Source organism: Balearica regulorum, chromosome 3 (genome assembly GCF_011004875.1).
Source record: "Balearica regulorum gibbericeps isolate bBalReg1 chromosome 3, bBalReg1.pri, whole genome shotgun sequence".
Taxonomy (NCBI): domain Eukaryota; kingdom Metazoa; phylum Chordata; class Aves; order Gruiformes; family Gruidae; genus Balearica; species Balearica regulorum.
In genome coordinates, this window is record NC_046186.1 from 113,151,484 (window position 1) to 113,174,271 (window position 22,788).

At 54.8% G+C, this 22,788-nt stretch overlaps 3 protein-coding genes across 3 annotated transcripts; 2 read left to right on the plus strand and 1 right to left on the minus strand.

The window, feature by feature from the left end:
• Nucleotides 1-15: 15 nt before the first annotated feature.
• On the plus strand, nucleotides 16-4,682 carry NPAS4 (neuronal PAS domain protein 4). Its single transcript, XM_075750013.1, has 8 exons — nucleotides 16-1,993; nucleotides 2,287-2,453; nucleotides 2,552-2,688; nucleotides 2,854-2,959; nucleotides 3,110-3,350; nucleotides 3,620-3,729; nucleotides 4,145-4,280; nucleotides 4,376-4,682. Exons 1-8 carry the CDS (start codon nucleotides 1,893-1,895, stop codon nucleotides 4,680-4,682), a joined length of 1,305 nt encoding a protein of 434 aa, XP_075606128.1. The 5' UTR covers nucleotides 16-1,892.
• A 196-nt stretch (nucleotides 4,683-4,878) lies between these two features.
• On the plus strand, nucleotides 4,879-16,479 carry RRP36 (ribosomal RNA processing 36). The gene is made up of 7 exons (XM_075749546.1): nucleotides 4,879-5,171; nucleotides 11,446-11,578; nucleotides 13,667-13,733; nucleotides 14,573-14,677; nucleotides 14,800-14,874; nucleotides 14,986-15,103; nucleotides 15,322-16,479. The coding sequence occupies exons 1-7, from the start codon at nucleotides 4,940-4,942 to the stop codon at nucleotides 15,459-15,461; spliced, it is 870 nt and encodes a 289-aa protein (XP_075605661.1). The 5' UTR covers nucleotides 4,879-4,939; the 3' UTR covers nucleotides 15,462-16,479.
• Nucleotides 16,480-18,116: 1,637 nt separating this feature from the next.
• On the minus strand, nucleotides 18,117-21,806 carry LOC104639455 (transmembrane protein 121). The gene is made up of 2 exons (XM_075749527.1): nucleotides 21,547-21,806; nucleotides 18,117-19,665 (listed from the first exon to the last, which is right to left on the minus strand). The coding sequence occupies exon 2, from the start codon at nucleotides 19,662-19,664 to the stop codon at nucleotides 18,726-18,728; it is 939 nt and encodes a 312-aa protein (XP_075605642.1). The 5' UTR covers nucleotide 19,665; nucleotides 21,547-21,806; the 3' UTR covers nucleotides 18,117-18,725.
• Nucleotides 21,807-22,788: the final 982 nt, after the last annotated feature.

Here is a 22,788-nt window from a genome sequence, read left to right on the forward strand (position 1 = left end):
ACTGGGTGCTTTCCTGCACAGCTGCAGGCCACCAGTGGCTTGTGGTGGCTGTGGCTGGGGTGGGGGAATGGGAGCAAGGCTCCCTACAGCAGCACTGCCCTGGCATGCCTGCCTCCTGCCCGTGGCTGTGCTGCCCTACGAGAGGGCAGGGAGGAAGATGGTGCCTGTCTCCTGGGCTGTGCTGCCTTAGGAAGGTGGGTGCCCCACAGCTCCCTGCCCCAGGGAGGCAGGTGGAGGGATGTCTGGAGCAGCCTCCCTGGGCAGCACAGGAGGTTGTGCCTGAGCCCTTTCCTGTGGAGGTGTCTGATGTGCGGAGAAGCTCCGGCAGCAACTAGTGGACCTAACGCAGGAAAAGCTAAGGAAGCGCTCAGTGTGTTCGCAAAGATGTAGTCAGAGGGCAGCTGAGAGATGGTGGTGGCTGTGTTCCAGGAATGGGTGGCAGAGGGCCCAGGCCATCTCCCCTGCACTGAGAGCTGGCATGTAACCAAGGTCAAGTGCTGCTCGTCCAGCAGCATGGGGTTGCAGAGGTGCCTGAGCTCCTCAGCGTGCAGGAGGTGGCCAATGCAGGTGCAACAGAGCAGCCAGGAGTGGTATGAAAGCAGTGAAAACCCCACAGCAAGAGAACAGAAGGCACCCTAACTGCAACAAGAGCTTGTTCTTCACATACTGGCAGCACCTCGCTGTGGTGAGTGGGAGCATCAATGGCAGGGCTGAGGCCTGACCAGAGCCAGGGTGTGCTGACGGCACATCTGGCTCGGGGAGAGCACCTCAAGCCTGGGCTCTGCCTTTGTGGTCCTTGGCACCTGCAGGTTACCTGTGAGGCCTGGGTGGGCATCTCCCATGCATTGTCCAGCTGCTCCAGCTCCCCTGCTCAACCAGCTGCCTCAGCCACAGGTTGTCTCTCAAAGTGTGCCATGAAACAGTAGAAGCTTTTTGTCATGGCATCCCTTTGCCCAGCACTGAAGCACCAAGCTTACTCTCCTTGTAGGGTGCCAGGCACCAGGAAATGCCTGCAGACCACTTGGGCTCACGGCACTGGGCAGAGTGGTGCTGAGCACAGAGGCTCCCCAAGGTGCTCCTTGCTCTGTCTGTGAACAGCTGTCACTGGGGCTTCTCTGGGGAGAATCACAATCTCTGGGACATCAAGTAGAGACAAGAGGCCCTGGAAAGGCTCAGTGCCGCATGCCAGTTGCCTCTAGGAGAGCAAACCTCTGTTGGGGAGAAGGCCTCTCTGGGAAGAAAAGGGGCTCACCAGGGAGAGGGTCACAGGCACCCCACTCCCCTTCAAGGATTCCCTTGGGTTCAGGGGTGCTGTGGCCCTGACCTCCCTTTGCCAGGACCCTGCTGCAGACCCAGGGATGGGACACTGCTCACCGCTGTGGTCTGGATGACTCCAGTGCATTTTCTTGGCATACCAGCTCCCTCTCCCAGCACCCGGCTCAGCCATCAGTGATGGTGGAGAGCAGTTGCCAGGCGGGCGGACTAGCCACAGGCCTTCAGTCCATCTTGGACCTTCTGCTGGGCTGGCAACAACTGCGGGCCAGGAGCTGGGCGGATGTGTGCCCCATGGGGGGAATCCCTGCTACCTTCATCATCACCCCCTCCTGAGCAGCCAGGTTTGTTTTAAAGACCCTGGCTTCCTTTTATTGCTTCCCCTCTCAGATTGCAGCCGGCTGCAAGGGCTATTTTTAGCAGCCTGCCTTCTAAAAATAGCCCCGAGCTGTTTGGAGTTGCGTCACGAGAGGTAACTCTCTCCATGCACAGCTTGGCCCCTGTGCCCCAGGAGGGTACAAAAGGAGGCTTGGAGCAGTGGGGTCAGCAGGTTCAGACGCAGCCAGAGGCAAAGGAGGCAGCTGTGTGCGGCCAGCTTCGAGCATCCTAGTGCCGGCACCATGACCATCTTCTGCAGCCACTGCCACAGGCCTCTGCAGGCAGAGATGAGCTGCCTGCCCAGGAGGGGCAAGCAGGCGCCTGCTGCCTTGAAGCCGTTCAGGTGAGCTCCCTACTACCTCCTGCCTACGGGGCTGTGACGGCCCTCCCCTTGCTGGGGAGAGCCCTGGGCCAGTTTGCATAGTGCCCAATGACCCCTGCAATGGGCTGGCACCAGCTTGGGACGGTGGGGCTGCCAGCCGGCGCACAGGGTGGAAGCGAGGGAGGTTGTAGGGGCAGAGGGATTTCAGGTGGTTGAAGAGTAAAGGCAGATGCAGGACATCCCTGTAGCAGCGGGCAGGGAATGGTGTCCCTCTCCCTTCCTGGGCACGTCTCCCCAGATGGCTGGTTTTGCAGATCAACCAAGAGTGCCTCCAAGGCTCGCCGGGACCAGATTAACGTAGAGCTGCAGGCGCTGCGCTCCCTGCTGCCCATCTCCGCACGGGAGAAGGAGCGGCTCTCCTACCTCCACACCATGGCCCTGGTGTGCCTCCAGCTGCGGGGGGCTCAGATGTTCCCTCCAGGTACCCATGGCACTGCTGCACCCCGTGCTAGCTTGGGTCCATATGGGGCACTGCTCCTGCCCCCCAAGACAGCGCTTCACCCTACGCTCCCCCTGCAGACTCGGCTCCTCCTGCAGGACCCGCCCTCGGCACAGAGCTGCTCTCCCTGTTGCCAGGGTTTCTGCTTGTGCTCTCGGCCAACGGCAAGCTGGTCTACATCTCGGAGAACGTGGCTCAGGTCCTGGGCCTCTCTGTGGTAAGGCCTGCCCACTGCGTGTCTGCGGTCACTGTGCCTGGACCTGTCCTGGTGCCTCTGCTGCACGGTGCTGCTCTGTGGCTCCAGCAGGCTGCGTGCTCGCAGTGCCAGCGCACGGCCCACTGGGGCAGGCGCAGTCTACAACGGCAGCCCTCTCTTTATCAGGTGGAGCTGCTCGCCCAGGGGGACACGGTCTTTGACATTCTAGATGGGCGAGCACGTGAGGATGTGCGGAAGAAGCTCCTCCTCGCCCAGGAGGAACCCGGCAGGGGTAAGGGAGTCCTCAGCTGGCATCTCACAGACACTGCTGCCCTGCTCTGGCCCTTCATGGCTGCGGTCGGAGAGCCAGGGCTAGCCAGCCCTGCTGGGAGAGGAGTGAGGGAGCCCCTGACCAACTCTGGCTGGTTTGTTTCCCTTGCAGAAGTCACATTTGTCAGCGAGATGCGCACGTCCAAGACCTTCCGGCTGCAGCATGGCGGGAATCGGGCTGTGGCGGTGTGTGGGCGCTTCACAGCCTTGCGCTGGTCGGCCTCCGCCACAGCCTTCCTGGCCCTCTGCACGCCAGTCATGCGGTTGCCTGCAGACAGCGATGCCAGTTCCCAGGACAACCTATTCCAGAGCACACATGTCTTAGACATGACGTTTACTGATGTTACGGAGAGGTGAGAGGTGCCTGCTCACACCAGCTGTACATCTTGGACAGCAAGGACCATTTCCCTTCCCCATGCCTGCGTGAGGGACGCAGGCTGGACCCTGTGTGAGCAGTGAGACTCCCCCAGACACTTTCCACGCCTCTTCCCTCCTTTGTTTGCAACTCATTTCTGTACCCCTGTTGTTTTGCTCTCTCCTCCATCATGCAACAGCTGCTCCTTGCTGACACGGTGCAGACTCTGCAAAGCACTCAGTTCCCCCCTCCCCTTGTCTTCCCTAGTGTTACCTACCACCTTGGCTACTACAAGGAGGAACTGATCGGTCAGTCGTGGTACAGCCTCCTGCACCCTGAGGACACTGACCTAGCAGCTGCCCAGCACAGGGCTGTGGGTGAGTGTCAGGCCCGGGAACGTGCGTGTCTGGCTACCCTGGGAATGTGGCTGGCCGGGACAATAGAAACAAAATTAATTTAGTTCTGCCTGCTGTGGTTCCCTGCTCTGAAAAGGATGAAGCAGAGAATTGGTTACACACCCCATACACTGTCCGGGAGGTCACAGGGAGCTTCTAAACTTGGGAACGTGGGCACCCTACTTTGCCACAGTGCAGAGACAAGCCTACTGGAGCCCCAGCTTTTCCTGAGAGCAGGACTGTTACGGACCTGACTCCAATACTTGTGGCTTCTGTCCCGCTGGGGCCCCAGACCCCAGGAGGGCCGCCCGCAGGGTCCACAGGCAGCGTGCCACTCTGTCCTGGCAACCGGGCCAGCCGTGCCCTACCGTAGGCTAACGCAGCCCCTTGCCCGCAGCGCTCGGGGCCGGGACCGCATCGGGGACGGCCGTGCTGCGCGTGTTGCACAGGGACCGGACCTGGGCCTGGCTCCGCGTGTCGGCGCGGCGGGACGGCGGGGGCCACGTCATCACCTGCACCAGCCACTGCCTCAGGTGAGGGCTCAAACGGGGAGGAGGGCAGAGCGGTGCCGTGCCGTGGCGCCGTGCCGTGCCCCCGGGCCGCCCCTCACTCCCCCCGTCTGCTGCAGGGAGGAAGAGGCGGCCTACCTGCGCGCCCGAGAGCACCGCCCCACGCCCCGTAACACGGCGCCGCCGCCCGCGCCTGTCGCCGCCCCGCCGCCGGGACGGGAGCTCAGCCTGCTGGCCGCACAGCTCCGCGCCCTGGCCGACAGCCTCTCGCCGCCCGCCGCCTCTCCGGCCTGGCCCTGGCCCGAGGCCGAGGCCTTGCCCCCGGGCCCGCACGGCACCGCCCTGACCCGTCTCCTGGGCGACGCGTTGGAGGGGGCGGGAGCCCCCGTCGCGCACGCGCACTACGTGCCCTGCCCGCACCAATAAATGTCACTTCCGCCACCCGCCTGGCCCTGTCTGCACGGTGCTCTGCCGCTCTTCCGCACCGCCACTTCCGGTTCCGCGGGGTCTCTCCGTCCTCACCGCGCGGCTTTCCCTTCCGCCTCTGCCGCCGGTTCGCGGCGGGCCCGGGGGGGGGGCGGGGAGCGGGGAGGCCGTCTGTAAGCGGCGCCCCGAGGGGCGGAGGGCCCGGGGCAGGCGGGCGGGGCTCTGGTGCCGCGCGTTGCGGCTGGGAGCGGGTGGTGATGCGGCCGCGTCAGGAGGGCGCGGGGAGCCGGCCCCGGCGGGCCCAGGCGGCCGGATGGGGGAAAGCCGCCGCGGAGGAGGAGGAGGAGGAGGAAGAGGCGGTGCAGCCCCTCGGGAGGCTGAAGGCGGCGGAGAGCGAGAGCTCCGGCGACAGCAGCGACGACAGTGACGACAGCGGGGGACCCCCGGGGGCCGAGGGCAGCGGCGCGGAGGGGGCGGCTGGCGGGAGAGGTAAGGGCCGCCCCGCTCAGGCGGGAGCGTCCTCCGGGAAAGGCAGCGGTCCCCAGCCCGGGGCTCGCCGCCCCTCCTCGGGGGCGCCCGGAGGGTCCGGAGGCCGGGCGAGGCGGTGCGGCCTGCGCGGCTTCGGTCCCTGGCGTCCCCCAGACCGCAGCGTATTTCCCGGTGTGGTGGGGGGCGTCACGGCCGCCCGTTCGGTGGGGAACGAATTGGCCGACGGCTGGGTCCCTTTCCGTGTTCCAGCTCCGTCGTTCTCCTGCTTTTCCCCCCCCCACCCGCTCTGCTCAGAGGCTGAGTTCGGCGTCCACAGCAGGGTTTCGGTTTGGCCTGTTTGAGAGGTCTCCCGAACAAAAACTTACGGGGACCTCTTTCTCCTCTCCCCAGTCGTTTTCCCTGTGTGTGGAAGACCTCGTGCATCTTCTCAAGGACAGTTGCTCTGTGCAAACTTAGATATGCAGTAGCTTGAAAGGTCCTCGATGGGACAGGTAACCTGGAAAAAACAGGTGGTGTATCGCTCTGGCAACAGCGGTGGTGGTTAGGCTCGGTGTATTGAGGTGGTTGTTCTCATCTGCAGCAGTATATGCAATAGGGTTTCCTTACCTAAGAATGATCAAGGTGAGAATGAAAACCGTATGAGAAATATGTGAAAGGCCCTCTCAGTTGTGAGGGAATGGACCTCTGTGTTAAATGCGTGGCATGGCCCAGCACGATGTGTTGCAGGTGTGGGAAGCTACTGGTTGTCTTGTGAGAGGCATCTCCTTGCTGTGTTTGTGGGGGGAGAGGCACATCTCATCTAGGCTTTCAGGAAGGGGGTTCCAGTGGTGGTTGGGGTGCCTCCCCATCTGTAGCCATTTCGTTTTCCTCTGTTAATGGTGAGCTCTAGCAAAGCTCAGAGAGAATACCACTGACGGTCACCCTTTCCTTTGTGCAGCCTGATGTGAACGGGAACAGCAGTTTTGCTTTTACCATATGTCAGGGCTCTCTGTTATCTTATTTCTGGAACAGAAGTAGTTATATTAGAGTCCAGCACTAAGTTTGTCTTAGTGGGGAATGACTGGGCAGATATGAGCCATTTCTTAGGCCATCTATTTTTGCATGCTGGACACTCTGTGATGTACTCAGCTTGTTGTAGAGTTCTCAACAGGTTCAGCTGAGAAAGGCGTAAGGTGTCTATGTGTCACATGAGTCTGCAGGAAGAAAGGAAACTTGGGGAGCCTCTGCTGGTGAGCAGGAAATGCCCATGTTATCAGCAGGTAACAGTAGTCTAGCAAGAGGTGGAAAGAAGAGGAAAGAATCCATAAAATAATGGAGGAAGGAAAAAAATGGCAGAAGTGAAGATGAAATGGACCACAGAGGCAGCACAGAAAAGATAAATTATATTCTAGGAGGGAAAAAAAATTGGGAAATTAGTGTCAAGGAAGAATGCAAGAAACAAGGAAGGGAAGGTAATCCTGTCTTTTAATAGGTATTTTGATGGAGAACCCATCAGCACAGATTTTTAAGGATCACGATCTCTCCTGGTGCAGAGGCCGTGGACAGGACCAGCCGCTTTGGAGCAGGAAGCCAGCAGTCTTTTCACACACGGTTGCCAAATCTGCTGCCCAGCAATGAGCTGTGGTCCATTCACTTCTGCCCCAAAATAGGCTTCTTTTTTTTATGCTGATATTAAATGATGTTTTTATCAGTGTGAGTGGCTAATTCAGTCTCCTACAAATAGATAGTAAGATGTATTTCATGGACTGATACTACTGTGTGAAAAGCACCTTCCCCATTAGGTTTTGGGTGGCCAAGTCTGGTCTGGTATCCTGTACCAGTATTGAAATATTCTATCAGGGGAAGCTCTGCGTGCCTTCGCTTTGTCTGATTTATACCAAATCTCTTTTCTAATCCTTTGCAAAATGTTCCATCTTTTTATATGGTGTCTTTATCTCTGTTTTATTGACATCTTGTAAGTCTTTGCTATTTTAATGGTACTGTTTTGGAATTGCAGCCAAATGGAGTACTGTAGTGCAAGTGGTGGTGTGTCCTGGTGTCGGCAGGGATAGAGTTAATTTTCTCCCTAGCAGCTGGTTAGCGCTGTGTTTTGGATTTAGGATGAGAACAATGTTGATAACACAGCGATGTTTTCAGTTGTTGCCAAGCAGTTGAGGACTTTCAGCTTCTCACACCACCCCACCAGCGAGTAGGCTGGGGGTGCACAAGAAGTTGGGAGGTGACACATCTGGCACAGCTGATGCCAACTGACCAAAGGGATATTCCATACCATGTGATGTCATGCTCAGTGTATAAGGGGCTGGGGGAAAAGGGATTGGAGGGACATTCAGAGTGATGGCGTTTGTCTTCCCAAGTAACTGTCACACGTGATGGAGCCCTGCTTACCTGGGGATGGCTCAACACCTGCCTGCTGATGGGAAGCAGTGAATGAATTTCTTGTCTTGCTTTGCTTGTGCAGCTGGCTTTTGGTTTACTTATTAAACTGTCTTTACCTCAACCCACAAGTTTTGTCACTTTCACTCTTCTGATTCTCTCCCCCCATCCTGCGGACGGATGGGGAGTGAGCGAGTGGCTGCATGGTGCTCAGCTGCTGGCTGGAGTTAAACCATGACATGGTGTCTTGTCTGTCTTTGAAACGTCAGAGTAGCTTCTACATCATTCTTCTTTTCCTTTAATGCTTTCTTTGTCCTTTTGACTGTCTTTGCTCACAGTCTTTCATTTGTCTGTCTGGTGATGCTTTGAGCATCCAGTGATACTCAAATATTTCCCTATATAGTGGTTAATTCTATACCCCAGTAACTTGTATAATTAGCACAGATTCTTCCTATAATGCAGCAGTCTAAAGCTATCTGCATTGAATTCGAACAGTATGATGGCAGATGTTCTTGGCTAACTCCTAGAATTTATTTGTTTTCTTAAGTCCCTGTGAACCCCAACAGTGTGATTACTTTAAATTGCTGGGCTGCTTGGCACTTGGCTCTTACCTGAATGTGGGCGTGGTTCTTTGTTCTGAAGCTGATTTCATGTTCTGGGCAGGCAGGCATTAAGTGATTGCACAAGAGTGACGTGGGGAAAGATGGAGAACCTGAGGGAGATCAGAAAGGGTGACAGTGCCATCATGCCTAAGAAAATAGGGGATGATGGTGTTTGTGGGAGCCCACGTAAGAGAGGATATCAAACTGCAGTAAGGTGAGTTGGAAGGATGTTTTGGGGAAGCAGTGTAATGAAGTAGTGCTGTATTCACATTTCCTTTGTCCCTTGTGTGGCAAACTGGATATATGATGTTCCTTTCACCCTCCTCAGAGGACTAACAAGTGTTGACAGGGCAGAGTTCCTGGATGTTGTGGTTTAACACCAGCTGGTAACGGAGCACCACACAGCTGCTTGCTCAACCCCACCCACCCCCAAGGGGATGGAGAAGAGAATGGAAAAAAACCCACCAACCTCATGGGTTGAGATACAGTTTAATAAGATAACAAAAGAGAATAATAATATATATAAAACAAGTGATGTACAAGTGCAATTGCTCGCCACATTGGGGTGGGGGGGGAACAAACAATGCCTGGTCTGTTTCTGAGCAGCAGTCGCACCTCCTGGCTAGCTTCCCCAGTTATATACGGAGCATGATGCCATATGGCAGGGAATATCCCTTTGGCCAGCCTAAGGTCAGCTGTCCTGGCTGTGCTCTCCCAGCTTCTTGTGCACCTGGCAGGGTTTGAGCAGCTGAAAAGTCCTTGACATAGTGTAAACACTGCAACTACCTAGCAACAAGTAAAACCATCAGTGTGTTATCAACATTATTCTCGTACTAAATCCAAAACACAGCACTATACTGGCTACTAGAAAGAGAGTTAACTGTGTCTCAGCCAAAACCAGGACACTGGGTGAGAACAAGTGAAGAGAAAGTATTTCTTAAGGCAGCTCTTCGGTATGCTCTTTATGTTTTCTGGATGACGTGAGTAAATTCTGAAGCAGAAAGTCTTGGTTATTGCCAAGATGAGAGTGACGGGGACGAGGAGTCCTTGCTGTGAGCCAATGTGACTGACCTTGCTGCTTCCTGAATTTGGCAGAGCATGCAGAAACCTCGTGTTGTGGGGCAGTGTATTGGGTTTGCATGGCAAGGTTTGGGGGGGTGGGGAGGGGAGGGGCCTACATGAGTGGCTTCTGTGAGAAAATGCTATGAAGCTTCCCTCATGTCCCATTAGCCTTGGCCAGGGGCTTTATCAGCAACGGTGGTAGTGCCTCTGTGATAATATATTTAAGAAGGGGTATAGAAAACTTCTGCAGAAGAGCAGCTGCAGAGAGGAGTGAGAAGATGTGAGAGGAACAGCTCTGCAGACACCAAGGTCGGTGAAGAAGGAGGGGGGGAGGTGCTCCTCTATTCATTCCCCTGCAGCCCATGGAGGATGATGGTGGAGCAGATATCCACCTGCACCCCGTGGAGGACCCCATGCCAGAGCAGGTGGAGACACCTGAAGGAGGCTGTGTGACCCCACGGGAAGCCCACACTGGAGCGGGCTCCTAGCTGGACCTGTAGCCCCGTGGAGAGAGGAGCCCATGCTGAAACAGGTTTGCTGGCAGGACTTGTGACCCCATGGAGGACCCACGCTGGAGCAGTTTGTGAAGAACTGCAGCCCATGGGAAGGACTCATGTTGGAGAAGTTGGTGGAGGACTGTCTCCCGTGGGAGGGACCCCAGGCTGCAGCAGGGGAGGAGAGTGAGCAGCAGAGACAATGTGTGATGAACTGACCACAACCCCCATTCCCTGTCCCCCTGTGCCACTCGAGGGGAGGAGGTAGAGAAATGGGGAGTGAAGTTAAGCCTGGGAAGAAGGGAGGGGAGTAGTGGGTGTTTTAAGGTTTGTTTTTTATTTCTCATTACCCTATCTGCTAATAAATTAATTTTCCCTGAGTTGAGTCTGTTTTGCCTGTGTCGGTAATTGGTGAATGATCTCTCTCTGTCCTTATCTTGACCCGCGAGCCTTTTGTTGCATTTTCTCTCCCCTGTCCAGCTGAGGAGAGGAGTGATAGAGTGGCTTTGGTGGGCACAGGCAGGATGTGATTGGTTTTGCTAGGCCACAGCTGGGGTGTTTTGTGCCAAATGTGTAGTATTGTAAAGGCTTAGAAAGGCCACGTGCCTGTCACCGCTCAGAGGTGTTGAGCAGGTAGATGCCACCCAGGTGGTGTTACCAAGACTTTCTCCTTCAGAAGGGAGCCAGTGCAAACCCTCCTGTTCCTTCTTGCCCCTACCATCATCCAGAGAACAGAATGAGCGTATGTAAGTGCTGCCTTAAATGTTTTCTGATTGCTAGTTCTGTACACCCAGAGGTGTAAATCCAGAAAGAATTGTTGATATTATTTTTACATTGTGGTTATAAGAAGTGTTTAAGATTACCGTCACTGAGGGATATTGAAGAAACATAGCAACAGAAAATTCCAGAAAAATATCTTATGCATTCATCAGCACTTTGGGTAGAATTGGTTTTGCTGTTTCTTGTGTTGTTTGTGTTGGTCTTCTAGTCAGCAGTCAGGAGAGGAGGAATATTTTAAGAAACACAAAGTGTAAATAACACTCTGGGGATCTCACAGCAGGGCTAGAATATGAAACTGTGTTTTGGTGTTGTGGGGTTTTGTTCTTCCCCCAGTAAATCAAGCTATGAGCTATTCCTACTGGTAGTGAGATGGTGAAGGTGGAATGTCTGGATTTCAGTAGTTTACAGGCTCTGCTGTGGGAATCATTTTGTTGCAGACTTAGCAGAGCTATGGTGGATGTGCAGCCGGAAAAGACTGTCTCCGAGTCTTAACAGACAGACTGAACAGGCCACACGGTTTTCCTGCACCTTCTGGCTGGTTTCACAGTGTGAGAGATGTGATAATGAATTTAAAGGTGATGGGACAAGAACAGTCTGTTAAAGCGAGAGTTAGGACTGAGAGGTGACCTCTCAGAATTTGCAATGCAGCCAAAATATAGCGTAGTGCAGAGCTCATACCGCTCTCTGTACCAGATAAAAACCTTGAACTTGTCTTGTGCATGCTACTGAGTGGAGAGAGAAGCAAAGACATGTTGGGGAGAGTGGGAGACTAGACTACTGCTAACGACTGCAGCGATTGAGAGAGAAATCAAAGGCTGAGAGAACAACAACAATGCAGTTGTACAGGGCTGGCACCACTGTGCTTGTGTCACTGTCTCTGAGACATCCCTCTCAGTGGAATTTGGGGGTGGGAAGTGCCTTGAGAAGCTGTTTGGGTCAGGTGTGCCCTGTGCTCTCTTCCAGATCAATCTCACATGTCTTTTGAGGAACTACTGCGAGTGCAGAGTGATACAAGAGTGTGCAAGCAGGTGACTGGTGGGAAGAAAACTGCAAAACCTACCAAAGCTACAGTGAAGCAGCAGCAAAGCAAGAAAGGGTAACGGTGTTCTTTTGTGATCAGAAGAATGTGCATGTGTGTTCTCTGCACTCCAGAAGTTACGCTGGGAGCTCTACACAGCGTTGCCATTGCCTTGGAACTGGTGTAGATCTCCTTTAATGTGCTACACAACAATGCCTTTCACTATAGCATTTCGTTTAGGAATGGTCTGTTGCTGTTTCAGAGCTCTCAGTATCCTACGCTGTTCAAATCCCCAACAGCCACCTGTTACTGAACAGTTAAATTGGCACTCGATTCCTTTACACGCTCCATATTAAGGCATTTTTAACCCACAGCATGCTATGCTTCTCTTTTAAGCTGTATGACAGTGCTTTACCTGTGTTCCCTGGGCCCTGAAATATTTATGCTGCTGTTTTCTAAACCCCTTCCAGCTTGTGAGCATCTTCTGCCTGGCTCCTGCTGGCTGGAGTTGCAGTGATAGCCAGTTGTTCTGGAATTTCATTCATCCTTCTTCTGTTGTCTCATCTGTGGCTTGTCTTTGATTTTCCTTTTTCCCCCTCTACACTACTTATCATCATAAGCTTTTTCCTGTCCTCAGTGGTCTTTACATCTCCTATTTGCATACTCTGTAGTTGCTATTGATGTGGTGACTATAAAATGTATTCGGCACAACAAAAACTATGAGATTTTTTTTTTTACAGTCTCCCACTGGTAACAACTGTTATACTGTTAGCCTTTATTTGCAGTAGTTAGCTGGTTTTCAGTCCTCAGAGTCATATCTAAGTAATTTGAACAGGTTTCCTTTGTTACACTGACATTTCCTAGCCTGTTTCTGAATCTCTGCTGAATACATGTTTCTTCTGCCATAAACAGTTGATTAGAATAATGTTTCTGCTTTACCTTTTACCCAAGAGTCTGGGAGATTGTGTGTAGTGCAACATCTTCACACAGCGTCTCTATTTCCGCCACATGGTTTGCATAATTCTGTTTTTATTTAATTCCCCTAATCCTTTAAGTGATGCATCATTGTAAATCCCACATGCTGTTTCTCTCATGTTTTTGTTATGGAAGTGAGCTTCTTAAAAGAGAGGAAAAAAAAAAAAAGACTTCAGGGAAATCCCCTGGAACTAAGCTGGCTTCAGCAATGCTGTATAAAGCTGACTCGAGAGCATTGTACAGGGGTGTAGCCACATCGGCGGGCACAAAAATACTCTGAACGCTGCCCTAAGTGGCATGTGGAAAACTTCCTTATGCCTGCAGGGTTGTTTATGCTCCTGCCTCAGTGTTACTGCGTTGCTGAACGTGGGTATAATGCCACGTTGTGGGTACTCTCAGTGCGTGGTTCACAGATCATTTCATGTTTCTGTTAACTTACCTGATGTACTGACAAATTGCAGGACATGGCATCCAAGTAATATGGGGAGAGTAATACCCTGTTCTCCCACCTTATACTGCCCCCCTCATACACGTAAAGCATCAAGCTCTGAAGGCCTGTGTTGCAGGAGAACCTGTTTACTTCATTGGTTGTCGCCATGGTCCTGATTCACTGGGAAGCCTCTTTTGAGATATGTACTATAAGCTGTATGGCCCTCGTTCCTGGGGGCTGACCTTTTCTTTACTTGTCTCATGGTATGCTTTCTCACTGAGCCTGGCCACAGTAGAACTGACTTGTCTTTGTAACTACCAGGTCAGTGCAGAAATTCCCAACTTTGGTCTCACCTTTCAGTGTAAGTATTAGTCAAGAGTGGATGAGTCGGCAGGCCAGGAATAGAAGAGGGTTGTTGCATGATGAATGAAAACATGGAGAGGGAGTGGAATAATTGAGTATGGCGCATTTACTGACGCAAGTGGCGGGTTTTCACTTGATCCTACATGAGTTTTATGTAGGATTGTTTTAATCACATGTTTATAGATCGTTTGGTTGTAGTAGCCCTGTCTGGTTCTTGACTGAGTGGTGTCTCTGTAGGTATTGCGGTGAGGATTGAGTGAGAGAGTCTGCCATTTTGGCACTGTGCAGTCATGTTCTCCTGAGGGTCTGGCTAACCTCCTGACACACTAGCCTGGGCCTCATTCTGTCCTCTGCTCCTCTTAAGCACATTTTTCTCTTTTTTTTTTTTTTTTTTCCAGGCCATTGGAAATGTCTGCCAAGAAGCCTGTACCTTTTCTGCGACAAGTCGTCTCTGTTACGAAGAAGGTGGGTGCTCCCCCTCCCCAGTTCAGGACCTGACTTCCCTCAATGATGCTGATAGGGCACAGACATGGTAATGGGACTACTGCAGATGACACAGGCTGTTTCTGGAGGATAGAGGCTGGACTGCTGTCTGGTGAGCACAGGTAGTGCTAGCGTGTCTCTGGGGAGAACAAGAGATTTGGTGTAGGAGTGGCTGCTCTCTGTATGACCTGCTCACTGTGTAATGTACAACTTGAGGAGTAACTTGAACATTTGAGACCTAAGTGTTGCTAGAAGATGTAACAGCTGCCACTGATGACAATTGTATTGCAAGCTATGCTCATTGTTCAATGCTAATCACAGTGGAAGTTCAAATGTCCGTCTCGTTCCTAATTGAATATAACTGACTTATGATTGCTGGATCATCTTAATACGTTAATTTCCACAGGTAGAGATCTCTCTTTGTCTCTTTTTGTATGCCGTAACCCAGGTAATCTGTGAGAATCTAGATAAGTTTAAATTCCCAAATCCATCACCTTGACAATACATGTTCAGCCAGCTCTTGGTCTGGGAGTTGCAGGTGTTTGGAGGCAGCGCTTATGCTCCTGTTCCTTGAATTGGCTACTTCTGAGTGGTAGACTTGCACATCTGTTGCTTGGTAGACGGGATGCAGCCATGATGACTTTGTGAGGGACTGCCACCTTGATTATTGGACTCAGTCTTTGCCAACTGCAGATGTTTTCAATGGTGGGTGCTAGTTAAAAAAAATAAAAGGCAAGGTCTGATCCATGAGAGGAGAGTTAGCAGGCTATTAACAGGGTAATCCTGGCCACAGCTTTTACCTCTGCCTTCCCTCCTTTCAGGTTCACAGAGACCCTCGATTTGATGACCTGTCTGGAGAGTATAAGCCTGAAATATTTATGAAGACCTACAGCTTCCTGGACAGCATCAAGAAGCAGGAGAAGGAGGTGATGCTCTGTTCCTGTCCTTGGCCAGAAGAATGTTGCTTGGCAGGGGCAGCTTCTGCAAAGGTCTTTCAAAGTAGAGGTGGCAAGCAGACAGTCATACAACTTTCTGCTCTCTTCTTCAGATGATTCAGAAGCAGCTGAAAAAATGCCGGAACGCGGAGCAGAAGGAAAAACTCCAGCAGCTTCTGAACCGCATGGTGAGTTCAGTGCAGCATCTCCCCTCTTGTGAGGCAATGTACTAGAAGAGAGGATGCATGACCTCAGGTCTGCCTAGATACTTGTTGACACAGGCCATCCTTTCTGTACAGACACAGCAAGAACAGGCACAGAAAAAACAGCAGAAATTGAGGGAGAGGGAGCTGTCTTTGAAGAGACAACGGAGGGAATTGGCCAAGCAAGGAAAGAAACCCTTCTTCCTAAAGAAATGTAAGTGCTCAGTGTGAATGTGCTGCAGGAAGACCTAGAGGGAGTCCTGCTGACAGGACTCCAAGCACTGGAAATGAGTAGTCTACAATATCCTATGGAGCTGTGGAGGGATTGTTCTACTGCTGGTACTCAAGTGACAAGCCAGGGAGGAGGTGAGGAGGGGTCTGTAGAGATGATTTGGGCTTCAGTTTAAAACCTTGCTCCCCTCTTCTCTACAGCTGAGAAGCGGAAATTGGAGCTAGCAGAGAAGTATGCAGAGCTGAAGAGGAGTGGAAAGCTGGAGAGCTTCCTGAACAAGAAGAGGAAGAGGAATGCTATCAAAGACAAGCGCCGTCTGCCCTCACAGAAGAACTTGTAACTGCTGGACAGACATGCTGTTGTCTAGCACTGGGATTCACTCTGCCCTGGCCAGGCCTGGAAGATGGCCATCCCTCTTCCCAGTATCTGCCTGTGACTGTACAGTGATGCTGTTAGGCAGGAGAGCAGAGGCTGAACTGAAGGAAATAGTGCTTTTTGTAGCTGATATGTCGTCTTTACTTGTTATTTACACCATGACTGGGTGGTGACAGGTCTGTCATGCAGATGTATGTGGTGTTGACAGCTGTCTCTGTCCTTGTCCCTGCTCATCTCTTCCTCTAGCGAGGAAAGCATGAGCCCTACCCCACATTGCTGGCTCTGCTCCAGGTCTTATCAGACACCAGCTCAGGTGGGAAAGGATCTCAGGTGGGAGGTACAATGCCTATGCAGAGCAGGGCTAGCACTGACTTCAGACCAGGTTGCCCAGGGCTTCTTCAGTTGCATCTGGGAATATCTGAGGACAGATGCTACCATCTCTCTTGCCCTCTGCTGCTTCAAGTTCTCAACATGGAACTTTTTTTTTTCCTCCAGGAAACCTGCCTGGTTTTAGTCCATAATCATTGTCTTGTTCTCAGTGAAGTGCCTGGCTCTGTCTTCTCAGTAGCCTTGTCATAGGTCAGGGGAATGGGTGGGAAGGGGTGCTGTTAGGTCTCTCCAAAGCCTTCTCTTTCTGAAGGTGTGTAAACCCTGTTCCCTCGGCCTTTCCTTGTGGTGCTTCAGCCTCTGATGACTTTCACATACTCAACTGGAGTCAGCCCAGAGGACCACCATCTCTCTTCTGGGGGCCCAGCCTGGATGCAGTATCTGGATGTAGTCTCAAAGTGCTGAGTAAAGGAGAGAGGTTCACACCCCTCTGTGTGGGCTGCACCCTGGTGACGCAGCCCCCCTTCCTCGCAGCCAGGGTATGCTGCTGGCTGTGCTCAGGTACTGCTGCCTCTCTTCTTGGCTTCTCAAGGTGGTGTCTACAGGTGCTTCTAGGAAACTGATTCTGTATGAAATAAAATACCTGTTTTCCTTTATTCCCAGTGTTGGTGCTGTTCAATAAGTTCAAACACTTTTGACTAAGTTAATACCTGTCTCGCAACATTACAGTTGACCACCAGCTCTCGTTTCTCCTCACTCGTGACTGCCCGTCTCCTGTGGCTGTGCAGGTGAGATGATGTGGCCGTGACTCAGTTGATCTCTGACAGGTCAGAGTGTGTGCTGGGGGAGAGCCTCAGCTCTGCAGGGCAGAGTGCTCCCTGGGCGCAGCCCTGCTGTGTGCGGGTGGGCAGCTGGTCTGGGGGCCTGAGGAAAGGCCTTGCAATGAGCAAGAAATGGAATGATTAGCAACTCCATCATGCCTGCCTGAGGGTGTTGCTGAAGCATCTGCCTCCACTGCAGTTCCTGTGGGTGACAGTTTTGCTCTGGTGACAGGTTTTAGTGTAGCTGGGGGAAGGCGGTAGAAATGGGATGGACCACCTTTGGTAGAGACCACATGGAAATTCTGGGCTGCCTTTAACCTGCTTGTGGCTTATTGCTTTGCACTGTGCCCAGCTTCTTCCTCCTTGCCTTGTGATGTGGGAGGCAGAGCCTGCTGCATCCTCGTGCCTTCAGAGGAGTCACCTTGGGAGCAGTGTGGCAGCACCGAAGCCTAAGGCTGTCCTGGCCCCTTTGTGGCTTTGGTCTGCTGTTTTATGCTCAATTTTTAATCCAAAGCTGAACCAACCTCCACCTGTACATTAACGCAAGAAGACTGGGGCCTGGACAGACTGGAGGTAGCTCACCCTGGGTCAGTGCTGCCAGGGCTTTGCTGACGGGCCACGTGGGAGCAGCATTCCTGAGTCCCTTTGTCCCTACCCCAGCGGCTGGTAGGTCCTGCCCTGTAGTGAGCAAACCTGGTGCACCCCCTAAGTGGTCCTGTTTTCCCCTCCTGCCCCTCTGGAGCCAAATGGCTCCTTTGTGCTGACACCTGTGTGCCTGCCTGCAAGGAGGACATCCTCACTGGCATGTCACCTGCTTCTGTTCACCACATTAGTGGTGAGGAACAAGTCCACTGGCCTGTCTGTGGCTCCTGGGCCCAGTATCCTGCAGCAGGGGAAGCCCTGGGGCATTGCCCAGCTCAGCCAGAGTTGTGGTGGCACTGGGTGTTGGGGCAGGTGGCAGCAAGGCAACACCAGTTCCAATAGGAAGACATGCTTCCAACATCTCCAGAGAGGCCAGGGGAGCTGCTCTTCCCCATGGCCTCCTAGCCTCAAGGAGTCAGTTGGGTTATTTTCCTTCTGTTTCTAATGCTGTCCTGGCAGTGTGTCTCTGCTGAATCTCCTCCGGTGTCCTCCAGGTAGAGTGTGGGGACTGGCTATGGGTGTTCTTGGGGAGGGCAGCTATTGGGCATGGCTGGCACCAGTTGACATAACAGCAACTGGTTGCCCAGGCAGTGGTGACTGACAAAGCTTCCCAGTGACACCCTCAGAACCCACCAGACTCCCACAAGGACCTGCCTCTCCTCTTCCCAACTGCTGGCCAGGAGGAATGGCTTCAGACCCAGGTGCCTGGGATACTTGATCCAGGCCTGGGTGGTCACTGAGCCACCTGCTCTAGATGCGCTCTGCAGCCACAGCGGGACATCCAGGCACCCATGAGAGCTGGAGGGACCTGCCTGCTGGCAGGGACACAGACATGAAGAGGCTGCAGGGCTCAGGTCTTTTATTGCAAAGAGGGAGATATGAAAAAAAAACACCAGTCACCCCCTCTGCAGCTGGCTGAGAGGGGTGACAGGCAGGGGGGGGCCTGGGCCTCGCTCCCCCAGCATGGGGACCCCAGCTCACATAGTGGGGAGCAGGCTGCTGCCAAGCTGGAGCCAGGGCCAACCACCACAGCGGAGCAGGTCACCTGCAGTGTCCCTTGTGCAGCCCCCTGGCCTGAGCCCTGGCTGGCCAGAGGGCAGTGCTGTGTGGGGAGCACTGATGGGGGGAGCCCGGCGCAGGGTAGGGCAGCCTGGCCCCAGCCAGACGTGGTGTGTGGCAGGCAAACCTGGCCTCCGCCGCCGCTCTGCCCTGCTGCCTGTCTCATGCGGTGGGATGCTGAGGTCCCAAACTGCTCTGCAGCCTTATGTAGGCTGCTACAGGGGGCTCTCACCTCAGGGACTGGAGCAGCTTCGTCCAGGGAGGGAGGGAGGGAGCAGGGTCATTGCCCTTTGTCCAGTCGGGGAGCTCAACGGCCCGCCTTGGGTTTGCAGATATGGCCAGGCATGGCAGTGCCCATGGCTGTTGCTCCCGCTGGCTCGTCATGTGTTGTCGTGGACCAGCTCCTCTGGGCAGGCAGACTGGTCCCGGGACTTGTGCAGCCCTGGGGAGGGCTGGGTCTGGCCGCTGTGCTGCAGGGCCAGGTCTGGCCCCAGGAGCGCGTGGTGCCGGTGCCGCTGGTACTGCACAAATGTACAGACCTTCAGCCCAATGGCCAGCATGTTCTTGCCCATGAAGATGCTGGAGACCCGTGCGTCCCTGAAGAAGACCATGTTGCTGCCTCGGATGAAGATGGTGGTGATGTTGACAGTGAGCATGCTCAGCATGGGGTACAGCATCATCCGATGCGGCATGATGCCGATTCCTTGCATGCTGATCTCACAGAGGGACACACAAGGGAGAACCAGGAGCAAGATGTAGCAGTAGAAGAACATGATGCCCTCAGCCCAGAGCGGCAGCCCCTTCTTCTGGGGCTCCCACAGGTTGGCCTGGATGTCCAGCACATCCAGCATGTCCACAATAACCCAGAAGAGGCGGTTGCGGAGATCTTCTTTCTTCTTGAATGTCCTGACGTACTCCATGTGCTCTGTGGCCACCAACAACACATAGAGGGCTGGGATGCAGATGGAGAGCAGCAAGGTCAGCGCTTTGCGGGCTATGAGATCCAGGCTTTTCCGGTCAGCTTTATAGTTCTGGTATACAAAGTAGACTTTGATCTCCAGAACGAAGACATACAGGAACCAGAGGATCATGGCGTAGCCCCGCTTAGCTGTCTTTACCTCTGCTCCAACCCAGATGGCCACATAGCGGAGCACCAGTAGGAAGCACACATCACCCACTGCCACCATGACACAGATGCCCAGCTTCCTGGAGCCTTGGCTCTGCTCCACCAGGTAGGCATCCATGAGGACAAGGCTGGTCATGATGAGCACTGTGGAGAGGCACACGTGGGGCTTGCTGACAGGCGGTGGGGGAACCATTCTGTACAGAGAAACAGGCAGGGCTGTCAGGGAGTTGCTGGGATTATGCCTCCCTTCTGCCCCGCCTCCCCCCAAACAACAACTGTGGAAGGCTGAAAGAACGGGTGGGGGTGGGGTGGGGTATGTGCATGCACATGCGTGTTTGTGTGTTTCATAGATTCTTCTCCCATCCTATGTGCCTGGTTTGTTCCAAACCTGCAGACTGCTAGCCAAAGTGCTCCTGAGACTCCTGGCCAGGCCATGCTGGTGGCACATACTGGTGGCACATACTGGCTGAAACCCAGCTCTTGGGCTGCACGTGGGGATATGGTGGGGCAGGCTGGACAGCCTTCAAGCACTTGGGATGCTACTGCCTCTTCCAGTAGCTCATCACTCTGGTTAGTCTCTGCCATTGTGAAGGGTACATACCTTATTTTCCATGGCATTTCCCAGCCAGTGGCACTGGTTATAGTCTCCCCTCCCCAAGGCATGTAAGACCGTATCTAAGCTTTTAACCCAAGCAGGTCCTTAACTGCTATGATCCAGGACCACTCTCTTTTTAGACTCCTTTATTTTCATGTACAGCATGAGGTGAAGGATTATTTTTAGCCTGGCTGTCCTGTGAGGTGGGTGGGAAGAAATCGGCCCAATATCTTCAGTTTCCTTCAGCCTTATGCTCCCCAAGAGCTCTGCCTACAGCGGTTTGCCCATGCCCACCCTGCCCCAGCATGATAAACCAAAAGCAAGGAAAGACAGCACCAGCCCACAGCTCCAGGACAGAAGGAGCTCCGCAACAGGCCCTCAATTTCAGCTGGTTGCTCAGCCTTCCCAGGCTGGGGCACAGCAAAGCACGGGCCCCAAAAGCACCCCGCCTGCCTCAGATGGCACCGGGGCTGTCAGGCTCCCTCCCCATGGCCAAGTACAGCTGCGGGCTGCCAGAGACGGAGGAAGGATGGACCCGGGGCCTCGCCCGGCAGGGCTCGACAGCTGCTCTGGAAGGGAGCCAGCCCCCCGGCTGAAATGGAGGATGAAGCTGGCCTTGCTGATTGCACAGTGCTGCACGATGGCTGCCCACACAGAGTCCACTCAGTCACACCTGGGCCACGGAGGGACCCTGGGACACCATCCTGGTCACCTGGCAGGCAGCGTGCGGGTGGTACTTGACTGTGGAGCAAGCACCTGGGAGCAGGATGGTGGCGGCGTGGTTAATGGTCACACCCTGCACATCATTGCCCCTGGTGCAGACACTGACTGCACAGGGCCCTGGGCACAAACTACCCGAACTCTGGCTTTTTGGCCGAGGGAGCAAGCATCCCGCACAGTCGTGCATCCCAGGGCCCAAAAGCATCCTGGCACGTTGAGGCAGGCAGTGAAGCCTAAGCCTGCCAGACACAGGTGCTTCTAATGGAGAGAGATCAGAGGCTGGCGGGCACGGGGAACTGGTGGAATGTGGCACATCTGGAGCGTGCTACACAGCTGGGGTCTGCCCCGTGTTTCACCCCGCGGCCTCAAACCTTTGGAGGAGCCGGAGACAGCCCCGGCCCCAGCTCAAGGCTGCCCCACCTGACCAACAGGGACCGGGGGCTCCCACACCCGCCCGGGGGGCCAGAGCGCGGCCACCCCGCACGCTGCCTCCCGACACGGCAAAGCGCAACTCACCGCGGGCCGCGTCCCCTTGGGGTGTCCAGGGGTGCCGGGGTGTCCCCGGCCCTGCCTGTCCCGGGCACCCGCCCGCGGAGGGGCGCCAGCCCGCAGCCAACCCGCACCGTCTGGGCCTGGCCGGGGTCCGGGGCACCGGGAGGGGAGGAGGCGGCAGGCCCTGCCCGTCGGCCGTGGGGGCCCGACCTAAGGGGGGGGCCGGCGCGGCCCGCAGCCTGCAGCTCCCCGCCCGGGCCGCGCTTACCTCGGGCGGCTCCACGGGGCGTCGGGTCAGAGCGGCGGCGGCGGCGGTGGCTGCGGGGCCCCGGCGGCGGCCCCGGGCCCGGCGCGGCATCGCCCGGCGCGCCCCGGCGGCGGCTCTGCGGTGGCGGCGGCGGGGCTTAGCCCCTCCCGGCGGGCGGGCGGGCGGGGACTGCGGCGGCCCCCGCCTGACCAGAGCGCCCAGCACCGCCCGGCACCGCCCGCCGCTCCTTCTTGCTCCGGTCCCCTCTGCCTGTTTTCCCCCGGCAACCCCGGGGGCCCCGCCGCTTTTGCCGCCCGCCCGGGCACCCTCCCGCTCCCGCTCCCTTCCCGCCCCCATCAGCTCCCGCCCTTGGGCCACATCTTGCACACCCCCTACACCCCCGCCTCCAGCCAGCCTCCTGCCTCACAACCTCCTCCTGCCCCGGCCCCTCTTCCCTGCCCCCCATAGACTCCCCAGGGCCATGGGTGCTCCCTGCCGCAGCCCAGGAGAGGCCTCAGGAAAACCTGGGGCACCCGGGAAAGCCTGGACTGGCAAGGGTCCTGCCTGCTGGCTGCCCACCCGGAGGGACCAGGGCCTCTCCTTTGCTGGGTCCTTGCTGGTGGAGCAGGCAGGGGCACTCATGCACCTCTCTGACCTGGCACCCAGCCGTACTGCTCTGCGGGATCCTGGGGAGCTCCAGCTCCAGGTCAACCGGACATCGACAGAATGGGGCTGGGCACAGCTGGGGGCTTGCATGCAGATAAACCAGGCCAGCGAAGGCAAAAGGTTTCCCTTACCCTGGTGGACATGCCTCTCTGCAAATGCTCTTCTGTCAGCCTGAGCAGCTTACTGCATTTAACTCTGAGCTTGTTTCTAATTGATTTAGGTGTTAGCTATACAGGGAAGGTTTTTCAGTGTATTTCCACTCTGACTTTTAAGTGCTTATTGTAAATATATGTATTTTGGAAGATAGGGAGGCGCTTAGATCTCTGGAGATAGGCTAAGATCGAAACAGGCATAGACCTGAGGGAGAGGACGAGTGCCAGTCACAGTCCAGCTCTGGGGGCCCCAGTACAAGAGAGACATGGAGCTGTTGGAGCGAGTCCAGAGGAGGGCCACGAAGCTGATCAGAGGGCTGGAGCACCTCTCCTATGAGGACAGGCTGAGACAGTTGGGATTGTTCAGCCTGGAGAAAAGGCAGCTCTGGGGACATCTAATTCCACCTTTCCAGTACCTGAAGGGGCCTACAGGAAAGATGGTGAG

Bases quoted from the DNA above. Each gene is read 5' to 3' on its own strand.
- NPAS4 (XM_075750013.1), top strand. From the start codon at position 1,893: ATGACCATCTTCTGCAGCCACTGCCACAGGCCTCTGCAGGCAGAGATG. The intron at 2,960-3,109 runs GTAAGGGAGTCC...TTTCCCTTGCAG, and splicing joins CCAGGAGGAACCCGGCAGGG to AAGTCACATTTGTCAGCGAG. The intron at 4,281-4,375 runs GTGAGGGCTCAA...CGTCTGCTGCAG, and splicing joins TGCACCAGCCACTGCCTCAG to GGAGGAAGAGGCGGCCTACC.
- RRP36 (XM_075749546.1), top strand. From the start codon at position 4,940: ATGCGGCCGCGTCAGGAGGGCGCGGGGAGCCGGCCCCGGCGGGCCCAG. The intron at 11,579-13,666 runs GTAACGGTGTTC...TTTTTTTTCCAG, and splicing joins CAGCAGCAAAGCAAGAAAGG to GCCATTGGAAATGTCTGCCA. The intron at 14,875-14,985 runs GTGAGTTCAGTG...CTTTCTGTACAG, and splicing joins AGCAGCTTCTGAACCGCATG to ACACAGCAAGAACAGGCACA.
- LOC104639455 (XM_075749527.1), bottom strand. From the start codon at position 19,664: ATGGTTCCCCCACCGCCTGTCAGCAAGCCCCACGTGTGCCTCTCCACA.